Raw genomic sequence first — 25,813 nt, 5'->3', positions numbered from 1 at the left:
CGATCGCGGTGATGCCCCGTATTAACCCTTCAGACGCGGCGATCAAAGCTGACCGCCGCGTCTGTAGGGAAAGTGACACTAACCCGGCTGTTTAGTCAGGCTGTTCGGGACCGCCGCGATTTCACCGCGGCGGCCCCGAACAGCCCGACTGAATAGCCGGGTTAGTGCTTACAGGACACCGGGAGGGACCTTACCTGCCTCCTCTGTATCTTCTCCGTTCAGGGATCCCCTGTATGGCCGGCGCTCTCCTTGCTCGTCATCATGTTGTCGCGTACGTGCGTCGGCGTGCGTAACGACGGAGAGTGAGGATACCCGGCCGGCATCCAGGGCAGCGGTGATGGGTCCGGAGCGGCAGGGACACGAGTATTACCTCCTATGCAGTGATCTTCAATCTGCGGACCTCCAGATGTTGCAAAACTACAACTCCCAGCATGCCCGGACAGCCAACGGCTGTCCGGGCATGCTGGGAGTTGTAGTTTTGCAACATTTGGAGATCCGCAGGTTGAAGACCACTATTGGGTTCAAAATCTTAATTTTTTTAGATTTTGCACCTATAAATTGGGTGCGTCTTTTACGCCGATGCGTCCTATAGGGCGAAAAATACGGTAAGTTTTATAAAATTGTGTCCATTTTTAATGGGAGGGGTCTTAGGTGGGGACTTTAGGATGCAAATGCGCATGTGCAAAGTAAAAACTGTACACGGTTTCCCTTAGGGAACCGTATACATGTGCGTTTCCCATTGACGTCCATGTTAAAAAAAGATATATGCGGTTGCAGTACGGTTTTTAAACCGGAGACAAAACCGTGGTCAACTACGGTTTTGAATATGGGAGAAAACCGTACTACAAGCAAACCGTACGCAACCGGATGCATCCCGTTTTCAATTATTTGTCTATGTATACGGTTTTCAATACGGTTCCATACGTTTCGTGGTGTGAACCCACCCTTAGATATCCATAGAACAGTGGTCTCCTAGCTGGACCTCCAGATGTAGCAAAACTACAACTCTTAGCAGGCCCGGACAGCCAACGGCAGGCTTTGATTGCCCAGTGGGCAGCTGCAAATAAAATGTATGTGGAGTGGTATACCACTTTCACCATTGTTGCTGATGTAGCTGATGTATAAAAATAAAAACAAAACAAAGAGATCACAATCTAAAAAGCAGAGTCATGTCCTGGAATGTTATCTATACTCAATCTTTGTATAACATCTCATCCTCAGTAACAATGTGTCACATATCAGTCAGATGTCGGACTTGATGGTACAATCCTCCAACTCTTTGGAGACCCAGCTGAGATGGGAAGTGTGACCAGTGTCCGCGCTGGTGTATGGTAAATGAGCGCCAGGTTGGTAAAGGGTATGAAGTTATCAACTTTCTAGCTCCGTGAGAAATATTTTGGATGTTGCTAAACTAGTGATTGCAAGGAGGCCTAAAATACCTGCTGGGTGGGCAGCTACTCAATAGAGAGATCCAATGGTTGCTTGTCATCTTTAATAAATTCTAGTAATTGTATAATAACTAACATATGCACTAAAAAAAAACAAAAAAATAAAAAATGCACTTGAAAGTGAAAGCAGTAAATCCTAATATAAAAATAGATTTATATCTTAAACATCATCCTGCGTTACTATACAGAGGAGTAAAATCTTTTCCACTTTTGATAAAAACTAAATCTAAGTGACCAGGTTGAGGAGGACATTTAGTGCAAAGTCCCATTGCAAGGAGTCTGAAAATCATCCAGCAAAGCAAAGCATTTATGCTTCAAACATAACATTGGTAGAAATAGCAGAGAAAAATACGTTTTTATGTATAAAGAAGAAAAATAATGGAAGTAAGCATTTTACTATGTATAATCATCAGCTTTCTTTTACAATATATTTTTCATAGAAAACAAGGAGCACAGCTATTTAAAGATCATTTTCTACAGTACAATTGCTGTTTTCGGTGATGACTTAAAGGACATCTATAGTGCAAAATAACTTATCCCCTATTCGAAGAATAGGGGATAAGTTATAGATCGCAGGGGGTCTGAGCGCTTGGGCCCCCCGGGATCTCCGGTACGGGGCCGCAGCAATATACAGGAAAGGGAGCGTTCCGTCCCCGCATGATGCGGCGGCCAACACGCCCCCTCCATGTACCCCATAGAGATACATGGAGGGGGAGTGTCTGCTGCGGCTTTCTGCTGGGGACGAAACTTCACTTCCTGCAGACTGCCGCGGCCCCGTCCAGGAGATCCCGGGGGGGTCCCAGCGCTCCTTTGGATAGGGGATAAGTTATTTTGCGCTGGAGTACTCCTTTAAAGGTATATTCTGGCGTGTTTTTAAAAATTTTTTATTTACATCAAGATAAAAAGGAAAATGAAATAAACAAATGATTCTTGCCTACCCTGGTCCCTCTCTGCTCCCAAATTTTACCTGCTCTACAGTCGAGGAGTCAGAGCAGTATCAGCCCACCCAGCTGTGACACAGTGATTGGCTGAACAGGCAGGTCCTGCTCTGACTTCCAGTCTCAAAAATAGTGAGCAGTGAGGGTACAAAAGTCAGCGGAAAGGTAGTAGCAGGGGACCAGGGTAGGTAAGTGTTGCAAAGCAGAAACACTACTTTGAGGGGTCACTGAAAATCAGTGGTAGCAATGTACCAATGGCTTTGTAAAATAATGAGTTTTATGAGATTTCTGCTTGCAGTCAGTGAATGGGAACACTCATTGTATACATTCACATGCTGAAAATCAGTCCTGAACAAGTCCAGCTCTTACATCTTCTAGGCTTGCATCAATATATCTTTCTAGAATGCTTACGTTAACAGAAGGGTGAGTGGTAGGAAAAGGCGGTCTATGAGACGCTGCTCAAAGTAGCTCACAGAAAGACGGACGCAGGCCGGCACAGGACAATAAATATTTTTATTTGAGAATTACGAACAACGCGTTTCGGCACTTCAGGGTGCCTTCCTCAGGTCCAATTAGGCAGTACACTCTGTAGGATGGGTACCATGTGAGAGTGTGCTGGTGGGGATCCTGCTTCTGTGTGCAGTGCTGGCGCCACACACAGAAGCAGGATCTCTACCAGCACACTCTCACATGGTACCCATCCTACAGAGTGTACTGCCTAATTGGACCTGAGGAAGGCACCCTGGAGTGCCGAAACGCGTTGTCCGTAATTCTCAAATAAAAATATTTATTGTCCTGTGCCGGCCTGCGTCCGTCTTTCTGTGAGCTACTTTGAGCAGCGCCTCATAGACCGCCTTTTCCTACCACTTACCCATTTCCAAGCTGGTCCCTTGCTGGGAACCCAGTATCGGTCCGAGTGAAGCAGCTCATATTCCATCCACCCGATTGCACCTCAAATACCACGACCCGCCACAGTCGTGGGACTAATAACATCACCACCAAAAGGTGAGTATATCACTTAGGTGCGGTGGAGGGATCACACCAAGTCGATATACACTACAAGGGAGCGCCCCCTATCTCTCTCTTTATCTCTCCCATCCTCTTCTATGTTTACAGATGCAGCAGCTGGGTGAGCAGGACTAGATTAAAATGGGGGTTCAGGCTCTATTTTTAGTTTCTATTCAGTAACAGCAGGCAGCGATCTTAAAAACAGAATCAGAGCACACAGTATATTCTAAAAGTTTAGGTTTCATTACACACTACGTAAAGCTTTTTTATAAACCGGAATGGACAATGGACTGTATATAAGGAAAAGGCAACTGTATAAAGAAGGCTGTTGGGATACACTAAAAATACCTTTAAAGCTCTTTTTATGTTGGCTAGAATGACAGTTTTTGTTTTTATTTTTCTACTCTGGGGGATGGGGTGTATGTCACAAAATGTGTTAGCGGTATCCGCGGATGCTACAAGGCTGTAAACTGATAGCTGGAGAAGTCCAAGCGGTGTAGCGAAGTAGCCAGGGCTGCATATAGGTGAGAGGTATTGAAGCGAAGGCAGTACACCGGGCTGCTGGTCGGAGATGACAAGGTGAAGGACTAGAAAAACAGAAGGAAAAATGTTATATCAAATATGAACAATAAATGCCAGGAAGGCCTAGCATCATAATATATATACAGGGATCCCTCAACCTACAATCTCCTCAACATACAATAGTTTCAACATACAATGGTCTTTTCTGGACCATTGTAAGTTGAAACCAGACTCAATATACAATGCTACGGACAATCCAGATCTGCGCAACGTGTCAATGGCCAGAAGAACCGACCAATCAGAATGGGCAATTTACTGGTAAAACCCCTGTATTACTGAAGCGTATGCACTGACTGATATCTGGTAGCGCTTCCTACAGTACAGGAAGGTATTACATGTTCTGTACTCTTTACCTGTACCAGGGTTACCTGCTCCTTCGGACACCAGGTAAGGGCGACTCCATTTTACTTTTTTAGGACATTGCATGTACTGTACAGGACCCTGAAGAAGCTCCTGTCCTCTACATAGACCAGTGTTTCCCAAGCAGGGTGCCCCCAGCTGCTGCAAAACTACAACTCCCAGCATGCCCGGACAGCCTTTGGCTGTCCGGACATGCTGGGAGTTGTAGTTTTGCAACAGCTGAAGGCTCCCTGCTTGGGAAACACTGACATAGACCGTGATTTACAGCTCCCAGGGAATCTTTGTTTCTTTTCTATGTAAGGATTTGCTTTATCTATATTAGTTATCTACTTATTTTTCTTTAATTCTCACTTTTTCCTATTTTTTGGATGACATGTTGCTGGCTTCAGAACCAATTTACATAGTAAAGATATATTTACATAGTACGGTCTAAAAATGTCCATCAAGTTCAACCAGGGAATTGAAGGGTAGGGGTGTGGGGCGATATTGGGGAAGGGATGGGATTTTATATTTCTTCATAAGCATTAATGTTATTTTGTTCCAGGAATGTATCTAATCCTGTTTTAAAGCTGTTAATTTTTCCTGCTGTGACCAGTTCCTGAGGTAGACTGTTCCATAAGTTCACAGTTCTCATGGTAATTACCAGGTTTCCATAGAGTTCTGGTCTCAACATACAATGGTCGTCCTGGAACCAATTAATATTGTAACTTGAGGGACCACTGTGTATGTGTGTATATATATATATATATATATATATATATATATATATATATATATATATATATATAAATATATAACATATACATACACCCTTAAAAAATCCTACCACTCCAGGAAAAGATTCCTACAGCTAGGATATGCCATTACTTTAAGATCAGTGGGGCTATGGTGTGGGTGGAATGGTGTGCCACTGAGCAGGGAACACATATGGAGATGCAGTGCTACACCAGAGCTGCGCCCACTTCCCTCTAACCATCAGTGGGGGCTCCTAGAGGCTGGACTCCAAGTGATGACATATAATGATGCTATGGGGAAAAATATATTATATTACAGAGAAAGTGTGTTCTCTATTCTCACCTGTAAACATTGATTCATTCTTTTGTCCCACAATCTTATGACACCATAGTATGAAGATCCACTGGCAATCATATTGTTCCCATCACTTTGTATGCAGTACAGTGCACTGTCATGGGGTTCCTCCCACTCCCCGACACACCTCCTAAAAGGATAACATATGGAAAGTAAAGCTTTAGCAGTGTTATTTTGTAATCTATTGACAGCAGTAAATAAGTGGCAGTGAGTTGATGAACAACCTTGAAGGGGTTAGCCCGGAAAACCCTTTTTGTTTTATATATATATATATCAACTGGCTCCAGAAAGTTAAACAGATTTGTAAATTACTTCTATTAAAAAAATCTTAATCCTTTCAGTACTTATGAGCTTCTGAATTTAAGGTTGTTCTTCTCTGTCTAAATCCTCTCTGATGACACGTGTCTCGGGAAACGCCCAGTTTAGAAGCAAATCCCCATAGCAAACCTCTTCTAAAGTGGGCGTTTCCCGAGACAGGTGTCATCAGAGAGCACTTAGACAGAAAAGAACAACCTTAACTTCAAAAGATTAAGATTTTTTAATAGAAGTAATTTACAAATTTGTTTAACTTTCTGGAGCCAGTTGATGTATAAAAAAAAATGTTTTTCCTGGAATACTCCTTTAATGTCTTATAGTACTGGTAGGCTCCCAGACCTGTAGAGATGTCTTACGTGGAGATATCACAGATGGGAATTCACCATTGGCACCAACTCGCTCTGTGCGTAATGATGGGCAATACAGGGGTGGGACATCGTTATGTCATGGCTCCGCCCCCTCGTGATGTCACGGCCAGCCCCTCAATACAAGTCTATGGGAGGGGGCGTAGTGGCCATCACGCCCCCTCCCATAGACTTGCATTAAGGGGGCAGTCCGTGACGTCACGAGGGGCGAAACCGTGATGTCATGAGGCCCCGGCCCCTGTATCACCGGTCATTACGCACAGAGCGAGTTTGCTCTGTGCAGTAATGAAAGCGGGGTGCTGCAGCGGAGATCCTTTGGATAGGGGATAAGATGCTAGGGGCGGAGTACCCCTTTAAGACAAAACACCATAAAATACACTTTAGATGAGTGCACATTATGCAGTAGCAACAACAAGACACAGTGGGCACTATGAAAGTAAACTGTACAACCTCCACACCAGTCGATGTCCTGCGTTTTCAATTGTCTGAATTTATTAAACTTGGAAGCTTACAGGTAGTTGGCAGTAGCAGAGCTAGGATAGTATGTGTGTGCTATATTCTAAATTGGGAGATGGATAATCATAGAAACATAGAATGTGTCGGCAGATAAGAACCATTTGGCCCATCTAGTCTGCTCAATAATATGAATCTTATCAATAGTCCCTGGCCCTATCTTATATGAAGGATAGCCTTATGCCTATCCCATGCATGTTTAAACTCCTTTACTGTATTTGCAGTGACCACTTCTGCAGGAAGGCTATTCCGTGCATCCACTACTCTCTCAGTAAAGTAATACTTCCTGATATTACTGCATAAACCTTTCCCCCTCTAATTTAAAACTGTCATCTTGTGGTAGTTTTTCTTTTCTTTTTAAATATGCTCTCCTCCTTTACTGTGTTGATTCCCTTTATGTATATAAAAGTCTCTATCATATCCCTTCTGTCTCTTCTTTCTTCCAAGCTATATATGTTAAAGGGGTACTCCGGTGCTTAGACATCTTATCCCCTATCCAAAGGCTTGCATTGAGGGGCAGAGCGTGACATCACACGGGGGCGGGAGCGTGACGTCACACGCCGCCCGCCCTGTAGTCGCCGGTAATCAGTCCCAGAACGAACACGCTCCGGGGACTGATTACAAACGGGGTGCCGTGTACAAGATCACGGGGGTCCCCAGCGGTGGGACTCCCGCGATCAGGCATCTTATCCCCTTTCCTTTGGATAGGGGATAAGATGTCTAAGCACCGGAGTACCCCTTTAAGGTCCTTTAACCTTTCCTGGTAAGTTTTATCCTGCAATCCATGTACTAGTTTAGTAGCTCTTCTTTGAACTCTCTCTAGAGTATCTATATCCTTTTGGAGATACGGCCTCCAGTGCTGCGCAGAATACTCCAAGTGAGGTCTCACCAGTGTTCTGTACAGTGGCATGAGCACTTCTCTCTTTCTACTGCTTATACCTCTCCCTATACATCCAAGCATTCTGCTAGCGTTTCCTGCTGCTCTATTACATTGTCTTCCTACCTTCAAGTCTTCTGAAATAATTACTCCTAAATCCCTTTCCTCAGATACTGAGGTCAGGACTGTGTCAAATATTCTATATTCTGCCCAAAGGTTTTTATGCCCCAGGTGCATTATCGTGCACTTATCCACATTAAATTTCAGTTGCCATAGTTCTGACCATTCTTCTAGTTTGCCTAAATCCTTTTCCATTTGGCGTATCCCTCCAGGAACATCAACCCTGTTACATATCTTTGTGTCATCAGCAAAAAGACATACCTTACCATCGAGACCTTTTGCGATATCACTAATGAAGATATTAATTAATATTGGTCCCAGTACAGATCCATGAGGTCCCCACTGGTGACAAGACCTTGCTCTGAATAAACTCCATTGACTACAACCCTCTGTTGTCTGTCACTCAGCCACTGCCTAATCCACTCAACAATATGGGAGTCCAAGCTCAATGACTGTAGTTTATTGATAAGTCTTCTATGTGGGACAGTGTCAAAAGCCTTACTAAAATCTAGATATGCAATGTTACGCCATCTATTATTTTAGTCACCCAGTCAAAAAAATCAATAAGATTTGTTTGACATGATCTCCCTGAAGTAAACCCATGTTGTTTTTCATCTTGCAATCCATGGGATTTTAGATGTTCCACAATCCTATCCTTTAGTAGGGTTTCGATTTATTTCCCCACTATTGATGTCAGACTTACTGACCTATAGTTGCAGGATTCCTCCCTACTACCTTTTTTGTGCACAACATTTGCTAATTTCCAATCTTCCGGGACAACTCCGGTTACCAGTGATTGGTTAAATAAATCTGTTAACAGTTTTGCTAGCTCACCACTAAGCTTTTGGGTGTATCCCATCAGGCCCCTGTGACTTATTTGTCTTCAATTTAGACAGCAAATATAGAACCTCTTCCACTGTAAAGACACATGCATCAAACCATTTATTAGTCTTCCTCCCTAATGGAGGTCCTTTTCCTTCTTTTTCTTCTGTAAAAATCAGCCTTACATGTGTGTACATAGTGTTGCTATATTGCCTTATCTAGGCTTTCAACAGTACAAATAAGAAGTCATTAACTCCATCCTGTAATGGTAATAAGAGGACTCTGCTTATTCTGTCCCACTCTACACAACAAATTAGAAGGTGAGCTACACAAACAAGTAAGTGTCTATTATAGTGACCTGAGTAAAAAAATGTAATATTTCAATTATTTTATATAGAGACATGGGTAACAAAAATACTATTGTGTTTCTTTACACACACTATAGCAATGGAAAGGGGCACAACATGAGTACTTTGGCAAGACATACACAAGGATACATCTTATTAACTAGATTGGGATGATTTTCCTGTTGAAAATGTGTTTCTTCAACGCAGATGACATCTGCTTTCATCTTTTTCCCTTTTTTCTTCAGAAAGGATCTCTTAAGGGGCTGTCTAGGCCCCTAGTATTCATGGTCAACATGAGTACTTTGTGCTCTTAAATAAACTATAAAATAGCATAAAATAATAGTGTCAATAAATGCAAGGTCACAGTGAAGTAAAAACAACCCCGAAAGGATCAGTCCTCACAACAGGCTCTGAAACAAACCAACAGCCCCGTAGAGTGCACCTTGAGGGACACAAGATCCACAGAGAGAACTTACTGTATTGATGATTATATTTCCTTCACTCTTAGGTCATGCCATCTGAAAAGCAGGAAATTCCTAAGTACCCCTTTGTGTGTGGATCAATAGCATTTTTAAGTAGCTTCTCATTGCAGATGGGAAGCGTTCCAATGCCTGCTTCATCGGCTCCTGTAGTGTTGGGTCTCTAAGTAAGGATGCTATCTCACAATCAAATTCACAGCCTCTCCCTAACTACAGAGAGTTTCTGTCATCAACAATAAAAATAAATAATCTATAATGTTAGCACTGCTGCCTTTCAGCACTCAGGCATTGTGTGATTCTCACCCACAGCAACCAGCCAAGTTACTAGCCAGCCCTTAGTGGCAAAACTACTGGTTTTGGCCATTGCTCAAGCTGTATACCCTCTAAGTTCACATCTTGAGACGTGGTGGTCACATGTGATGGCCAATAGCATCTTAGCACAGGGTTGTTTTAGACTTTATTGTTCGAATATCAATTTCCAATCTGTGGGTATTTGACCACTGTGACCCCTGTTAATTGGTCTTCTGACAGATTTCATAGCTCTCATTGGTCATCCATACACATGTCTGGGACTCTGATGTAGAAAAAGGTTTTTATTCACCGGTGCAAAGAGGTGTACCCAAGACACTTAAGTGTTCAGGGCTGGAAAGCTCTTTACAGATCTTGCACCTGTTTATATGATGCACAGTGCAGGAACAAGATTTGGAAACAGGGCTTGGCTTCAAGATCACTCTAAATCAAACAGGGATGGTGGTGTTAGAAGAGTTTCTTGCCCTTACTTGATTGCTATCTGGTCAACAGATTAGGATGTGAATTGCAGATGGCAGATCCCCTTTAAATGGGAGTTCTGTTAGCAAGGACAAGAACTTCAGTGCCACTTTGACTCAGCACCACTTTTTCTAAGTTACAGGCTCCTCTTTTGAACATTACTAGTCAGAACTGTTGGCAAAAGGATAAGGCAATGCAACAGGATGGGGAGACATATGCCAGACCTTTTTAATTTTTGTCATGGCCACACTACTTGGAACTACATTGCCTCCTACTGGAACCTTATCCAAAATTATTTCATTTTCAAGAATGGTGGGGAACCCAAATGCCAATTTCCTACCAGTGTGATTTTTTTAACTTCTTAAATCGTGCTTTATATAAATGTAATTTTTGAGAAACCCCCTTGGTTATCTTTGGCATCATGTCTTAACAATTCTACTAAACATAACTCTAAATAAATATAACTCCTGTGTTTCTGGTGGTTTCCTGACCCCCGCTGTATTCAGCAACATAACCAGCTGCGGTTTTAGCATTAGGTAAGGTGGCAAATAAGTATTTGACATTACCTATGAATGTTTAGTGTTCTACAGGGATTTACATTAATAAATTATAATAGGATGGAATCACTTTCACTCGTCTGACATCTTGTCTATCCCAATAAATGAAAAGCAGGAAGACCAATTAGTATCTGGCAGAAAAGACCCATGGCTGAAAGATAATCAATTCTATGGAGACCCGACCTGTCCTTCTCCCATTAATGTAGGACGCTGACAGTAAACAAAGTGTTCCCCTTGACCTTATGTGCAGTCACACTGACTCTGTGCTAAGTGGTAATGTACCCAATCAATAGAGCTGAGCTGCTGGATGCTGCACGTTGTTGGCAGTCAGTGCTGCTCATTTAGACTGCACTTAGATATTCTGCACCTGGGCATTACAACAGATATACTGAAAATAGCATCTACTTAAAACGAAAAAAATAAAATAAAAAAAATCTCTGCTTTCAAAATGGCACTTAAAGTAAAACTACTATTATTAGACATTAAATTGTTATAAAATGTTATATATCTTAGCAATTACTAAGAGACATAAAGCAAAATACTGGCTTCCTATAACCAGAGAGAGTTACACACTATGGGAGCCCATATAATATATACACAATAATCACTTGTGTTTTAGAAACAAAGTCTACCCTTTTTTTTTCTGACAATGGCACAAGTGGAGAAAGTGGTAGCGTGGTAGTACTAGAATTTTTTTTTTTCATTTGCGCCACTATAACGTCAAACTTCACGTGATCACGGTGTGTGCATCAGAGAAAGAGGCATTTTTCCTAGAAATGGGTTTAGTCTAAAACAAAGAGTAGGCCCTGGGATTGAAGCTGGAGGAGAGAAGGACGGCAAACACTCCACTCATGTTAAGCTAGTCAAGCACTAAGAGTCATCTGAGAAAGCTTTTTTAACCCTTTAAGGAGGGAGCCCATTTTCACCTCTAGGACGAAGCCCTTTTTTGCAAATCTGACCACTGTCACTTTAATAACTCTGGAATGCTATTACTTATCATTCTGATTCCGAGATAGTTTTTTTGTTACATATTCTACTTTAACATAGTTAAAAAACATTTTGAGGTAACTTGCATCCTTTCTTGGTGAAAAATCCCCAAATTTGATGAAAAAAATTAAAATTTTTGCATTTTTCTAACTTTGAAGCTCTCTGCTTGTAAGGAAAATGGAAAAAAAAATATGTTTTTTGGATTCACATATACAATATGTCTTGTATATGGTCTGACGAAGTGCGGAAGCACGATACGGCTGTGACCAGTCAGCCGGATTCCCCGGCGTCCTTGTCTCCCTGCACCTGCATGTTTTACTGCACGCCTAAGAAATAAAGAAGTTGTCGCTAGCTGTTTGTGGTGAGTGCCGCTTATTTTTCATGCTCTCTCAAATGTTTGATCCATGACTCTGTCCTGGCTGAGCACCCCACAAGCAGCGACACACATACACACCTGTTCCATCAAGAGCGAATATCAGGCTGCATGGTTGGCTGTGCCGAACGCTGTTTCTTACTACAAGTATACAATATGTCTCCTTTATGTTTGCATCATAAAATTGACGAGTTTTTACTTTTGGAAGACACCAGAGGGCTTCAAAGTTCAGCAGCAATTTTCCAATTTTTCACAACATTTTCAAACTCACAATTTTTCAGGGACCAGTTCAGGTTTGAAGTGGCTTTGAAGGGTCTTGATATTAGAAATACCCCATAAATGACCCCATTATAAAAACTGCACCCCCCAAAGTATTCAAAATGACATTCAGTAAGTGTTTTAACCCTTTAGGTGTTTCACAGGAAAAGCAGCAAAGTGCAGGAGAAAATTCAAAATCTTAATTTTTTACACTCGCATGTTCTTGTAGACCCAATTTTTGTATTTTTACAAGGTCTAAAAGGAGAAAATGTATACTTGTATGTGTAACCCAATTTCTCTCGAGTAAGCACATACCTCATATGTCTATGTAAAGTGTTCGGCGGGCGCAGTAGAGGGCTCAGAAGCGACAAGGGGATTTTGGAGAGTACGTTTTTCTGAAATGGTTTTTGGGGGGCATGTCGCATTTAGAAAGCCCCTATGGTGCCAGAACAGCAAAAAAAAAAAAAACACATGGCATACCATTTTGGAAACTAGACCCCTTGAGGAACATAACAAGGAATAAAGTGAGCCTTAATACCCCACAGGTGTTTCACGACTTTTGCATACGTAAAAAAATAATTTGTAACCCCATCTCTTCTGAGTATGGAGGTACCCCATAAGTGGACCTGAAGTGCACTGCGGGCGAACTACAATGCTCAGAAGAGAAGGCGTCATATTTGGCTTTATGAGAGCAAATTTTGCTCGGGGGGCATGTCGCATTTAGGAAGCCCCTATGGTGCCAGGACAGCAAAAAAAAAAACCACATGGCATACCATTTTGGAAACTAGACCCCTCACAGAATGTAATGAGGGGTACAGTGAGCATTTACCCCCCCACTGGTGTCTGACAGATCTTTGGAACAGTGGGCTGTGCAAAATTTTTCATTTTCACGGACCATTCTTCCAAAGTTCCGTCAGACACCTGTGGGGTGTAAATTCTCACTGTACCCCTTATTACAATTCATGAGGGGTGTAGTTTCCAAAATGGGATCACATGTGGGTGTGTTTTTTTTTTGCGTTTGTCAGAACCCCTGTGCAAATTACCTCAAATGTACATGGCGCACTCTCCCTTCTGGGCCTTGTTGTGTGCCCCCAGAGCACTTTGCGCCCACATATGGGGTATCTCCGTACTCGGGAGAAATTGCGTTACAAATTCTGGGGGGCGTTTTTCCCTTTTTCATTTGTGAAAATTAAAAGTATAGGGCAACACCAGCATGTTAGTGTAAAAATGTTTATTTTTTTACACTATCATGCTGGTGTTGACCCCAACTGTTCCTTTTCATAAGGGGTAAAAGGAGAAAAAGCCCCCCAAAATTTGTTAGGCAATTTCTCCCGAGTACGGCGATACCGCATATGTGACCCTATAATGTTGCCTTGAAATACGACAGGGCTCCAAAGTGACTGCGCCATGCGCATTTGAGGCCTGAATTAGGGACTTGCATAGGGGTGGACATAGGGGTATTCTATGCCAGTGATTCCCAAACAGGGTGCCTCCAGCTGTTGTAAAACTCCCAGCATGCTTGGACAGTCAGTTGCTGTCCAGAAATGCTGGGAGTTTTTGTTTTGCAACAGCTGGAGGCTCCATCTTAGAAACACTGCTGTACAATACGCTTTTCATTTTCTATTGGGGAGGGGGGTGGTGGGGGGGCAGTGTACGTGTGTATATGTAGTGTTTTACTCTTTATTTTATGTTAGTGTAGTGTAGTGCAGTGTTTTTAGGTTACATTCACACTGGCGGCAGATTACACTGAGTCTCCCGCTAGGAGTTTGAGCTGCGGCGGAAAATTTGCCGCAGCTCAAATTTGAAGCGGGGAACTCACTGTATTCTGCCGCCAGTGTGAATGTAGCCTGTACATTCACATGGGAGGGGGGTCAAAACTACAACTCCCAGCATGCACTGACAGACCATGCATGCTGGGAGTTGTAGTTTTACAGCTGGAGGCACACTGGTTGGAAAACCTTGAGGTCGGTTCTATGACCTAACTCAGTATTTTCCAACCAGTGTGCCTCCAGCTGTTGCAAAACTACAACTCCCAGCATGTACTGATTGCGGAAGGACATGTTGGGAGATGTAGTTATGCAACGGCTGGAGGCACGCAAGTACAACTCCCAGCATGCCAAGACAGCCTAATGCTGTTCCTGAATGCTGGGAGTTGTAGTTTTGCAAGATTTAGAGGGGTTCAGGTTGTATATCACTGTCCAGTGGTCTCAAAACTGTGGCCCTCCAGATGTTGCAAAACAACAACTCGCAGCATGCCCAGACAGCAAACTGCTTTCTGGGTATGCTGAGAGTTGTAGTTTTGCAACATCTGGAGGGCTACAGTTTGAGACCACTTAGTGATCTACAACCTGAACCCCTCTAAATATTGCAAAACTACAAGTCCCAGCATGCCCACACAGCAAACAGCTGTCTGGGCATGCTGGGAGTTGTAGTTTTGCAACATCTGGAGGGCCACGGTTTTGAGACCCTCCGGATGTTGCTAGGCAACTCACCTAGCAGGACCCGGATGTATTGCTGCCGCCGCACGTAGGGGATCCCCGCATGGAGGATCCGGGATCCAGGTAAGGTACCTTCGGCGCCGACTTTCCCTGGACAGTTCCCCCATTTTGCCCGGACACCGAGGCAAAGCGGGGGAACCGAACTTTAACCCCCCCCCCCCTCCCCCGGTCTGCTATCGGTCGGTCGCTCGGCCGACTAATAGCAGGGATAGGAGGGGTGGCACCCCTGCCACCAAACTCCTATCCCTTCAGGGGGATCGAGGGTGTCTTGGACACCCCCGATCCCTCTCATTTTCCGGGTCACCAGTGACCTGTATGACCCGGAATCGCGCAGATCGCAGGTCTGAATTGACCTACGATTTGCGCCCATCGCGGTCATGGGGGGGTCTCAGGACCCCCCTCGGCGATGTGCCGGGATGCCTGCTGTTAGATAACAGCAGTAATCCCGGCCGGATGACCACTACCGGTGACGCGGCGCTCCCGGAACCCCGCGACGTATATGTACATCGCCACGCGCCAAGTGACACTTCGCGGCACCGTACATGTACGTCGCTCGTCGTGAAGGGGTTAAATATGGTGTGAGCTGCTACCAGTCTGCAGAAGGATGGGCTGTGCCAAGGCATGTGTGAGCCAGGATCATTAGATGCATGTTTGTTTGTCAAGCCATGCTTTAAATAAAAATACATACATGCATTTTATTATGACCTGATGAAGTGGCAGGGATAACCACAAAATATGTAGTTTGTATCTGTCAGGTCATGCTTTGGATAAACAGACATGTATCCAAAGAATGACCTGACAAAATGTCCGGTAATAATGTATGAAATTAGAAGTTTATTTGTAGCCATCTCTTGCTTTTTTATGTGAACAGACTGATCCATTGTTATGAATGTATACTGTTCAAAAAAATAAAGGGAACACATAAACAATACAATGTAACTCTAAGAGAATCACACTTCTGTGAAATCACACTGTCCACTCAGGAAGCAACACTGATTGACAATCAATTTCACATGCTGTTGTGCAAATGGAACAGACGACAGGTGGAAATTATAGGCAATTAGCAAGACACCCCCAATAAAGCAGTGGTTCTGCAGGTAGTGACCACAGACCACTTCTCAGTTCCTCTGCTTCCTGGCTGATGTTTTGGTATCTTTTTAATACTGGCGATGCTTTCACTCAAGTGGTAGAATGAGAAATAGTCTACAACAAACACAAGTGGCACAGGTAGTGCAGCTCATCCAGGATGGCACATCAATGCGAGCTGTGGCAAGAATGTTTGCTGTGTCAGTCAGCATAGTGTCCAGAGCATGGAGGCACTACCAGAAGACAGGCCAGTACATCAGGAGACGTGGAGGAGGCCATAGGAGGGCAACCACCCAGCAGCAGGACCGCTACCTCTGCCTTTGTGCAAGGAGGAGCAAGAGGAGCACTGTCAGAGCCCAGCAAAATGATCTCCAGAGGCCACAAATATGCATGTGTCGACTCAAACGGTCAGAAACAGACTCCATGAGGGTGGTATGAGGGCCTGACGTCCACAGGTGGGGGTTGTGCTTACAGCCCAACACCGTGCAGGATGTTTGGCATTTGCCAGAGAACACCAAGATTGACAAATTCACCACTGGCGCCCTGTGCTCTTCACAGATGAAAGCAGGTTCTCACTGAGCACATGTGACAGACATGACAGAGTCTGCAGATGTCGTGGAGAATGTTCTGCTGCCTGCAACATCCTCCAGCATGACTGGTTTGGCGGTGGGTCAGTAATGGTGTTGGGTGATATTTCTTTGGGGGGCCACACAGCCCTCCATGTGCTTGCCAGAGGTTGCCTTGACTGCCATTAGGTACCCAGAGGAGATCCTCAGACCCCTTGTGAGACCATATGCTGGTGTGGTTGGCCTTGGGTTCCTCCTAATGCAAGACAATGCTAGACCTCATGTGGCTGGAGTGTGTCAGCAGTTCCTGCAAGAGGAAGGCATTAATGCTATAGACTGGCCCGCCCGTTCCGCAGACCTAAATCCGATTGAGCACATCTTGGACATCATGTCTCGCTCCATCCATCATCAGGAGCATGCCCAGGCGTTGTAGGGAGGTCATACAGGCACGTTGAGGCCACACACACTACTGAGCCTCATTGTGACTTGTTTTAAGGACATTACATCAAAGTTGGATCAGCCTGTAGTGTGGTTTTCTACTTGATTTTGATTGTGACTCCATATCCAGACCTCCATGGGTTGATAAATTTGATTTCCATTGATAGTTGAATGTGCTGACAACAAAATCACACAAAAATTATGTGAAGACGAAAGTATTTCATACAATAAGTTCATTCATTCAGATCTAGGATGTGTTATTTTAGTGTTCCCTTTATTTTTTTGAGCAGTTTATCTCTGCTTCCACAAGTGTCCATATGGGTAACTGAAGGACAATAGGGACTCCAGTGCAGGCTATACGCACCTTGTTTCTGGAGACCTTTTGGCCTTCACTGTATATAGATTCTTGAGACCAGACCTTCGAACGAGACCCGAGCCATGGCAACAGCTTCCACTACTGGTTTGAAAGCCAAGCAACACCCATTCGCACAACACCGCAAGGTGAGTACAGTTTCACCCCCTACTTCCCATATAAATAAAGACTCTGCACATGGAGCATCATGGTCTACATTTTTCTCTTATGATTATGTGCAGGGTCTTATGGTGATGGACAATATATGTGTTTACACCCTGAAACCTGATGACTCTTCTGTATTTCCTTATTTCTGTGTTGTAAATCTGTTTTACCTTGTATGAAGATCATAAAGCTGTCGGTGGACAATTTGCTAGAATAAGATTTTTTTCATGTACCATCATCTTGCCTCAGTAATGGCCATCTATCTTGCCCTCAAATTGTGGATGTTCACTTAAAGGATTCTTTCACATGTATCATTATAATCAACAACAACATTTGAAATAAAGAAGTTTAAATATGTGCAGAAGCTGGTAGATATTATTTGCAGAAGGTCCACATGGCCTAAATTTAAAACTTTAACATTTTTCCCAGAATTTTAATTTAACATTTACACATGAAATCTGTTGTGTATAACAGTTAGTTCAAAGTTATATGGTTACTTTTTGGATCAGCATTAATACTGGTGGTTAGAGCATGTGTCACACCACAGTTCTGGGATGGATAACACTGTTCCACTTTGGGTTTCCAACCAGAAGATGAGGCTATAGATCACAGCCATGTAACTGAAGATAAAACTTTTGGTCACTGCATATGCAACTTTTGGGTGATTTTTTTTTTCTAATTTAAAAAGTGATACTAATCTATTAAATGTAAATTGTAATCAATCTGTGACGATAATAATAAGGACACTAGATCTTGTTCAGTATAATCAAACTGGCCTAAGAAAGAACAAATGTTCTCAGTAAGTACCAGATTCTGAGCTGGACGTGTCAAGCACACTTAGGCACCAACAAAGCAGATCCTCTGTGGAGCCTCGCCAGTGCTCATAATTAAAAGTTATTCTAAAATTATTTTCTAATTGCAGTGGGAGTGTGATTCCTCATTCCTCTAATGCCTTTCACTCCCTCGCTGGTTTCTCAGACCCAGGCTGGTGTAATAATATACACTTAAAGCTTGTGCTGGGCTGCAGGGAGACATCTTGGATTGTCAGACACTGGACTTACAAATCCCTGAAACCTGATGACTCTTCTGCATGGATTCCTGAATTCCTGGCACAGTGATCATTTTAACCCCTTAAGGACCAAGCCCATTTTCACCTTAAGGACCAGAGTGTTTTTTGCAAATCTGACTCTGGGATGCTTTTACTCTTTATTCTGATTCAGAGATAGTTTTTTTGAAACATAGTGGTAAATTTCCGGTGTCACTTGCATCCTTCCTTGGAGAAAAATCCCAACATTTGATGAAAATTTTGAAAATTGAGCATTTTTTTTTAAAACTTTGAAACTCTCAGCTTATAAGGAAAATAGACATATCAAATAAATTATATATTGATTCACATACTGTCTACTTTATATTTGCATCATAAAAGTTGACATGTTTTTACTTTTGGAAGACACCAGAGGGCTTCAAAGTTCAGCAGCAATTTTCCAATTCTTCACAAAATTTTAAAGATCTGAATTTTTCAGGGACCAGTTAAGTTTTGAAGTGGATTTGAAGGGCCTTCATATTAGAAATACCCCACAAATGACCCCATTATAAAAACTGCACCCCCAAAGTATTCAAAAGTGTGTTAACCCTTTAGGTGTTTCACAGGAATAGCAGCAAAGTGAAGGAGAAAATTCAAAATCTTCATTTTTTTTAAACTCGCATGTTCTTGTAGACCTAGTTTTTGAAAATTTACAAGGGGTAAAAGGAGAAAAAGCCCCCCAAAATTTGTAACCCAATTTCTCTCGAGTAAGGAAATACCTCATATGTCTATGTAACGTGTTTGGCGGGCGCAGTTGAAGGCTCAGAAGGGAAGGAGCAACAATGGTATTTTGGAGAGTGAGTTTTTCTGAAATTGTTTTTGGGGGGAATCTCACATTTAGTAAGCCCCTATGGTGCCAGAACAGCGCAAAAAAACAAACAAACAAACAAAAATAATACACACATGGCATACTATTTTTGAAACTACACCCCTCAAGGAATGTAACAAGGGGTACAGTGAGCCTTGACACCTCACTGGTGTTTCACGTCTTTTCGTTAAAGTCGGATGTGTAAATGAATTTTTTTTTCACTAAAATGCTGGTTTTCCCCCAAATTTTACATTTTTACAAGGGGTAATAGGAGAAAATGCCCCCCCAAAATTTGTAACCCCATGGAAATACCCCATGTGTGGACATCAAGTGCACTGCGGGCGCACTACAATGCTCAGAAGAGAAGGAGTCACATTTGGCTTTTGGAAAGAAAATTTTGATGAAATGGTTTTTGGGGGGCATGTCACATTTAGGAAGCCCCTATGGTGCCAGAACAGTAGAAAGAAAAGAAAAAAAAAAAACACATGGCATAATATTTTGAAAACTACACCCCTCAAGGAACATAAGAGGTACAGGTGCCTTAACACCCCATAGGTGTTTGATTAATGTTCATTTTTCATTTTAACAAGTGGCAATAGGAGAAAATATCACTGTAAGTTTATTTCTTTGGAGTAAGGATATACCTCATATTAGGACGTAAACTGCTGAGCAGGAACACAGTCAGGCACCTTGAGCATTTATATGGAGCAAGAACAGTGGGACCCCTCCTCAAGGAGCGTAACATGGGGTACACTAAGTTACTGAAGTGGGGTACAGTAGGCCGTAAAATAAAATATATGCTCACCCCAAACCCTATGCTCTGAATCATCAATCTGGGAATGTGATGTGTGTGGCCTCCCCTAACCTGTTGCCTCAAATACGCACCCCGCTCAGGTGGAGAGAGCGCACTGCACATTTGAAGCAACATAAAAAAGTCCCCAATGACAGTGACACAGTGACCCACGACCCATTTTTGGGGAAAAAAAATACCCCCAGAGGTCTTATCAGTTTTTTTTTTTTTTTTTATGAAATATTTTTTGGGGCAATTTAGTGGTTTATGGGGTTAAAATTTGGAACGTACTCTGGACTTGGTACATTGGGGTCAAATTATAGAAAATGTAAATGAAAATGGAAAATTTTGTACTGCACGGAAGTGTGATACTCCCTGATGCAGTTTTTAATGCAGAGGGCAAGTGTCACATTGAGTGATGGTGTCCTTCCGTATCCCCCTCTGGGAATTTTTTCTGGGATCGTCCCTTCTTTCCAGTGTGGGGGACCTCACCTGGAAGGTGCTGGCCTGGGACGATCCTGGCACCTATATTTCCAGCTCCTTGGGAACTCTGGCCTGCTCTTTCCCGGTCGCCAAAAATCAGAGCCTTTAGGACTTCTTCTTGGAACTGGCGGAATGTCCCTGTGCTGCCAGCATACTGGGACAGTACAAAAGAGTTGTACAGTGTTCCCTCAACATCCGATGGTAATTCGTTCCAAATGAACCATCGTATGTTGAGGGATCCGTGCAATGAAAAGTATAGGAAGTTATACTCACCTGTCCCCGCCGCTCCGGACCGCCACCGCTGCCCTGGATGTTGCCCTCCATCGCTGTCGCAGTGTCCCCGCCACTCTGGACTGTCTCTGCTGCCTGGGATCGTCGCTCTTCATCGCAGTCACCATATAGGTGCGCACGCCGCTCCAATTGGATGACGGGACTGCGTGCATGTTGACGTGATGACGACGAAGGAGAGCGATGGCAATGCAGGAGATCCTGAAGAGAATGGTCCAGAGCGCCGGGGACATGTTAGTGATCATCACCGGACCACACGGGGCGCCTTAAATGGCTATCCGGCAGCAGCTGAAGCAGTCTGCGCTGCCGGATACCCGTTTATGCGATGGCCCCGACATAGAAAAGCATTGTATGTTGATGCTGCCTTCAACATGCTATGGCCTCTGAGAGGCCATCGTATGTTGAAATTATCGTATGTCGGGGCAATCATAGGTCGGGGGGGTCACTGTATATAGCAACCTGTACCAAGTAGACCGCAACTTTTTTTGTACCATACCAGTGTTTTCCGCATGGCCATGTATGGCTTGAGGACTTCATCAGAGAGATCATGAGGCGGCAAGGTATGTGAACTGACGGAGGCTGGTATAAAAGTTGTCCACGTACACGTGGTAACCAGTATTGGGTACACAAGGTCCCAAACGAGTTTCCCGCTAACACCCAGAGTGGGAGGACATTCTTGGGGTTCAATACGGGAATCTCGTCCCTCATATACTCTAAACTTGTAAGTGTACCCAGGGGTACTCTCGCAAAGATTGTAGAGTTTCACGCCATACTGCGCACGCTCTGAGGGAATATACTGGCAGAAGAGGAGTCTCCCCTTAAAACTGATAAGAGACTCCTCTACCGAGAGCTCCCTGAGGGGTACGTATACCTCCAAAAATTTGGTCCCAAAGTGATCTATGACCGGGAGGGGCTTTATGCCGCATTATCAGCATAATGCAGGCATTTCCGAATGGCTTTGAACCGTTCACGTGTCATGGCCATACCGTAGAGTGGGGTCTGGTAGAGGATGTCTCCGATCCAGTACTGCCTGACACTGAGTTTTTTAACTAGGCCTATATGCAGCATGAGGCCCCAAAATGACCTACCGTATTTTTCGCCCTATAGGACACACCGACATATAAGACGCATCCAATTTTAAAGGTGCAAAATCTAGAAAAAAAGATTCTGCACCCAACAGTGATCTTCAACCTGCGGACCTCCAGATGTTGCAAAACTACAACTCCCAGCATGCCCGGACAGCCATTGGCTGTCCGGGCATGCTGGGAGTTGTAGTTTTGCAACATCTGAAGGTCCACAGGTTGAAGACCACTGGTAGGAGGTAATAATCGCGTGTCCCTGCCGCTCCGGACCAGTCACCGCTCATCACCGCTGCCCTGGATGTCACTCCATCGTTGTCCCCGTGGTGTCCCCGATGCTCCGGACTTCTTCTTCCCCGGGATCCACGCTCTCCGTCACCTTCATCTCGTCGCTACGCACGCCGCTCCTATTGGATGACGGGACGGCGTGCGCAACGACGTGATGACGTCGAAGGAGAGCACCGGCCATGCAGGGGATCCTGGCCCGGAGCAGACACCGAGGAGGCAGGTAAGGTCCCTTCCCGGTGTCCTGTAAGTTGTTCGGGACGCCTCGATTTCACAGCGGCAGTCCCGAACAGCCTGACTGAACAGCCGGGTTAGTGTCACTTTCGCTTCAGACGCGGCGGTCACCTTTGATCGCCGGGTCTGAAGGGTTAATACAGGGCATCACCGCGATCGGTGATGTCCTGTATTAGCCGCGGGTCCCGGCCGTTGATGGCTGCAGGGACCGACCAGATAGATGTGTATTCGCCTTATAAGACGCACCAACTTTTCCCCCCCAGTTTTGGGGAAGAAAAAGTGCGTCTTAGATGGCGAAAAATACGGTAATTCCGGCTGCATCAATGGTGTACCATCCATTGGGCCTAGCCAAAAACGAATCAGGGTGTTAAAGTAATAAACTGTTGGGCATACAAGTTCCTTTGCTTCACCATATGATTGACAAAGTAGTCACTAAAACAATAACTAAAATAGTCTATTTCAGTGTATCCGGCAGTGTCAATCCGGATTCCTGAGTAGCCAACAAACTCAGGAATCCGTGGCTGATAACCCTCTGGGGGTCTCCAGACAGGTTCACCGTAAGGGAGCTCCAGTACGCTAGTCTGGGGGGGGGGGGGGTCGGACTCCTATTACGAGCGGCATGGACACTCGTACTAGTGTCGGCCAATGGGTTACTATCATGGAGGGGGTGTGGCCTCCACCGCCATACAGGGGGCTCAGATGAGGAAGACAAGGAAGAACACAGAAAAGTAGGATCTTCCTCGTCCTCACTGGCAGATTCGGTGTCTGAGGCAAGTAAAGCGTATGCCTCCGCTGCTGAATATGTGCGGCGGGCCATTGCCTTTTTTCTGCAGTGGCGAGGGAGTTGTGGCAGGTGGGAGGGAATGTGTGAGGGGGGGACGGGGAAGTGTGTAGTGTATGTGTTTGGTGTATACTATATATAACGGTGTGTGATTATAAATAATAATAAAATAAAGGGGGCCAAATGCAGTCCCTAATAGGGCCCGGGTCGCGCTGCAAAATCTTAGGTGGACCCTTGAGGATTATTTTTTTTTTTTTAACCTCCTACCTGTCCCTGCACTGAAATCAATTCTTCAGCCCTGAGGGGCACATATCTTGGCAGAGGGGGGTCCTGGCTCTTTCCCTCCTCTGCTGGCTGCTATTGGTCGGTCCGACCAATAGCAGTGCTCCTAAGGGGGTGATTGGATCGCCACCTCCCCCTAGCTACAGGAGGTGATTGGCGGTGTATAGTACACCGCCGATCACCTAATTCTGGGTCATCGGGTCACCGACATGGGTGGGAGGGGTCTTAGGACCCCCCTGCGCATTGCCACGGGATGCCTGCTAAATGATTCCCACGGGTGTACAGGTACACCCTGTGCCCTTAGCTACCAGGATGTCAGGGTGTATGTTTACGCCCTGTGTCCTGAAGGGGTTAAACCCTGCAGTGTGTATATTAGGCCCTGTACTTGTCACATTTTGGCTGTACATTTACCATATATGTTAAACGTAATACATAAAACATAATAAAAAGTGCATTCTATGCTTCCATCTATGTTTTTCAAAGTGCATGTTAAATGTATAGTCACACTTTTTTTTTTACACTTATTTTTAGAATTAAAAAATCTATATATTTTTTCTCATTCACTGTTTAGTCAGTGTACACTTTTTACACTATACTCTTGTGTATGCAGGTTTAAAGGAGGTCAAACGATTACAAAAACTTTTGATACATTGTAGAGACATGCCAATATTTTTGATTTGTAGTGGTTGAGTGTTCAGACCCCAACCAATTGCTAGAATGAGCCGGAAGAAGACGGTGCTTAACTATTTAACAAGTCTATGGGATTGTCTCGGTCAGCACCTTCTTCTCTCCCTACTGATTCTAGTGATCGGACAGGGTCTGAATAATACTCAGACCCTGACTGATTAAAACGTTTGGCTTGTCCCTAGGACATGTGAGACATTTTTTTTTTTAAAGCCACCAGTATACTTGAACTGTGTTTGTCTAGATCAAGGAAGAGATACTAAGCAGATCATTAGTCACATGTAGCGCTGTATAAAGGAAACTGCTGTACCAACTCCTGCTGCATTAACTATAATGCAACTTGGAAAGTCCCAGTTCTAAGGACCCCTTTAATTTGGGAAACACCTGTGTTTCATCTGTTTAAACAAGAACCTGGGCTATTGATAGTATTATTGTATGAACTACAATTAAAGACCCTATTTTCACCAAATTGGTGTAAAATGTTCACATAAAGTTTGGCCAGGCAATGTAACTATTAAGGCTAAAAGAGGATTTAGAGTATGATAAAATTAAGTTAGTTCTATGTCTATATATTGAAATATATACAAATATAAACAATACCTCAAACATATATAAACATTGTTTATATACAAATATAAATAATACCTGAAGCTTGTTCTTAAGTCCCAGCATCGAATGTATGTATCATAGCCGCATGACAACAAAATGGATGGGGACTCATAGCAGACATCCAAAACTCCAGCGCCTCTTCTGAATTCGGTCCCAAGGCAATTCATTAGCTGGCCACTATAATAAGACATGGTAAGACATTACTGCTATAAATCCACACACAGGTAGGTATCTGTAAGGGTTTGTACAAGTCTGGGCAGAAGGCCATGTTAGCAAGGAGAAGCTTTAATTCCTTGTTTTTATTTATTTGTATGGTTTTATTCCCTGCCACTTTGTAGATTGTAAGCCCCTGAGAACAATCTGTCATTAACTTCATGTCTATTGGAATCTATTTAATGTTACAATATGTATCATATGTTTAATGCATTAGAACCAAAGGTGCTCTAAACATAAATCATAACTATATTGAATGTAGATAAAGTGATAATGGTTCTTCTTATGGGATTTTTTTGTCAATGTATACTTCTTTTGTGAGTAACATACCAAACACAATGGAATCCACATACAACAACTATGCACATCTTTTGCCGCTTTCAGATTGTACCTCTCCCAAAAGAACCCAAGAAATATGTAAGGAGAATCCCCATCTGGAACAATTATGGTATATCAATAGTATATGTCATAATTGCCTGAGGTGAGACTTCCACTTTTAGGATTCCCACTTGTGTGAGCATGGAACCCACTAAGCATTTTATATCTCCTAGCTTATTCACATGTCCCCATGAGATGCAGGGATAGCAGCACTATAGATAAAATCCTGGGGGTTCAAGGCGCAGTCCGCAGTGCTGAATGACAATACAGTTGTCGTATAGAGCAGTAGGTTCTTTTATTAAGCAGACAGACGCGTTTCGGGATGGCACATCCCTTTCTCAATGAACAATGGCTTTAACCTTAAGGTTTATCCTTTTGCCCTGCAGTAAAAATAGATTAATTCCAACTATTCATAGACCTTAATGCCTACATTAGAAAACTCACTCTCACCTGCCACTTTTCTATGTTGGAACAAAATGGAACTAAACAACCTATCACCCAGGA

The 25,813-nt window shown here is 43.6% G+C and overlaps 2 protein-coding genes across 2 annotated transcripts in view; both read right to left on the bottom strand.

The window, feature by feature from the left end:
* Positions 1 to 3,784, bottom strand: part of POLL (DNA polymerase lambda) — a 76,435-nt gene extending 72,651 nt beyond the window's left edge. The window contains exon 1 of the mRNA XM_056529493.1: positions 3,743 to 3,784. The gene's annotated coding sequence lies outside the window, so the exon portion shown is untranslated. The remainder of the gene's footprint in view (positions 1 to 3,742) is intronic.
* Positions 3,226 to 25,813, bottom strand: part of FBXW4 (F-box and WD repeat domain containing 4) — a 225,608-nt gene continuing 203,020 nt past the window's right edge. The window contains exons 7-9 of the mRNA XM_056529496.1: positions 24,755 to 24,895; positions 5,414 to 5,555; positions 3,226 to 3,981 (exon numbers count right to left, since the gene is read on the bottom strand). Of these exons, the coding sequence (XP_056385471.1) occupies positions 3,850 to 3,981; positions 5,414 to 5,555; positions 24,755 to 24,895 (415 nt within the window). The 3' untranslated portion in view covers positions 3,226 to 3,849. The remainder of the gene's footprint in view (positions 3,982 to 5,413; positions 5,556 to 24,754; positions 24,896 to 25,813) is intronic.

Source organism: Hyla sarda, chromosome 7 (genome assembly GCF_029499605.1).
Source record: "Hyla sarda isolate aHylSar1 chromosome 7, aHylSar1.hap1, whole genome shotgun sequence".
NCBI classification, from domain to species: Eukaryota; Metazoa; Chordata; class Amphibia; order Anura; family Hylidae; genus Hyla; species Hyla sarda.
The sequence above is the reverse complement of the archived record's forward strand: the minus strand, read 5'-3'. Positions and strand labels throughout refer to the sequence as shown.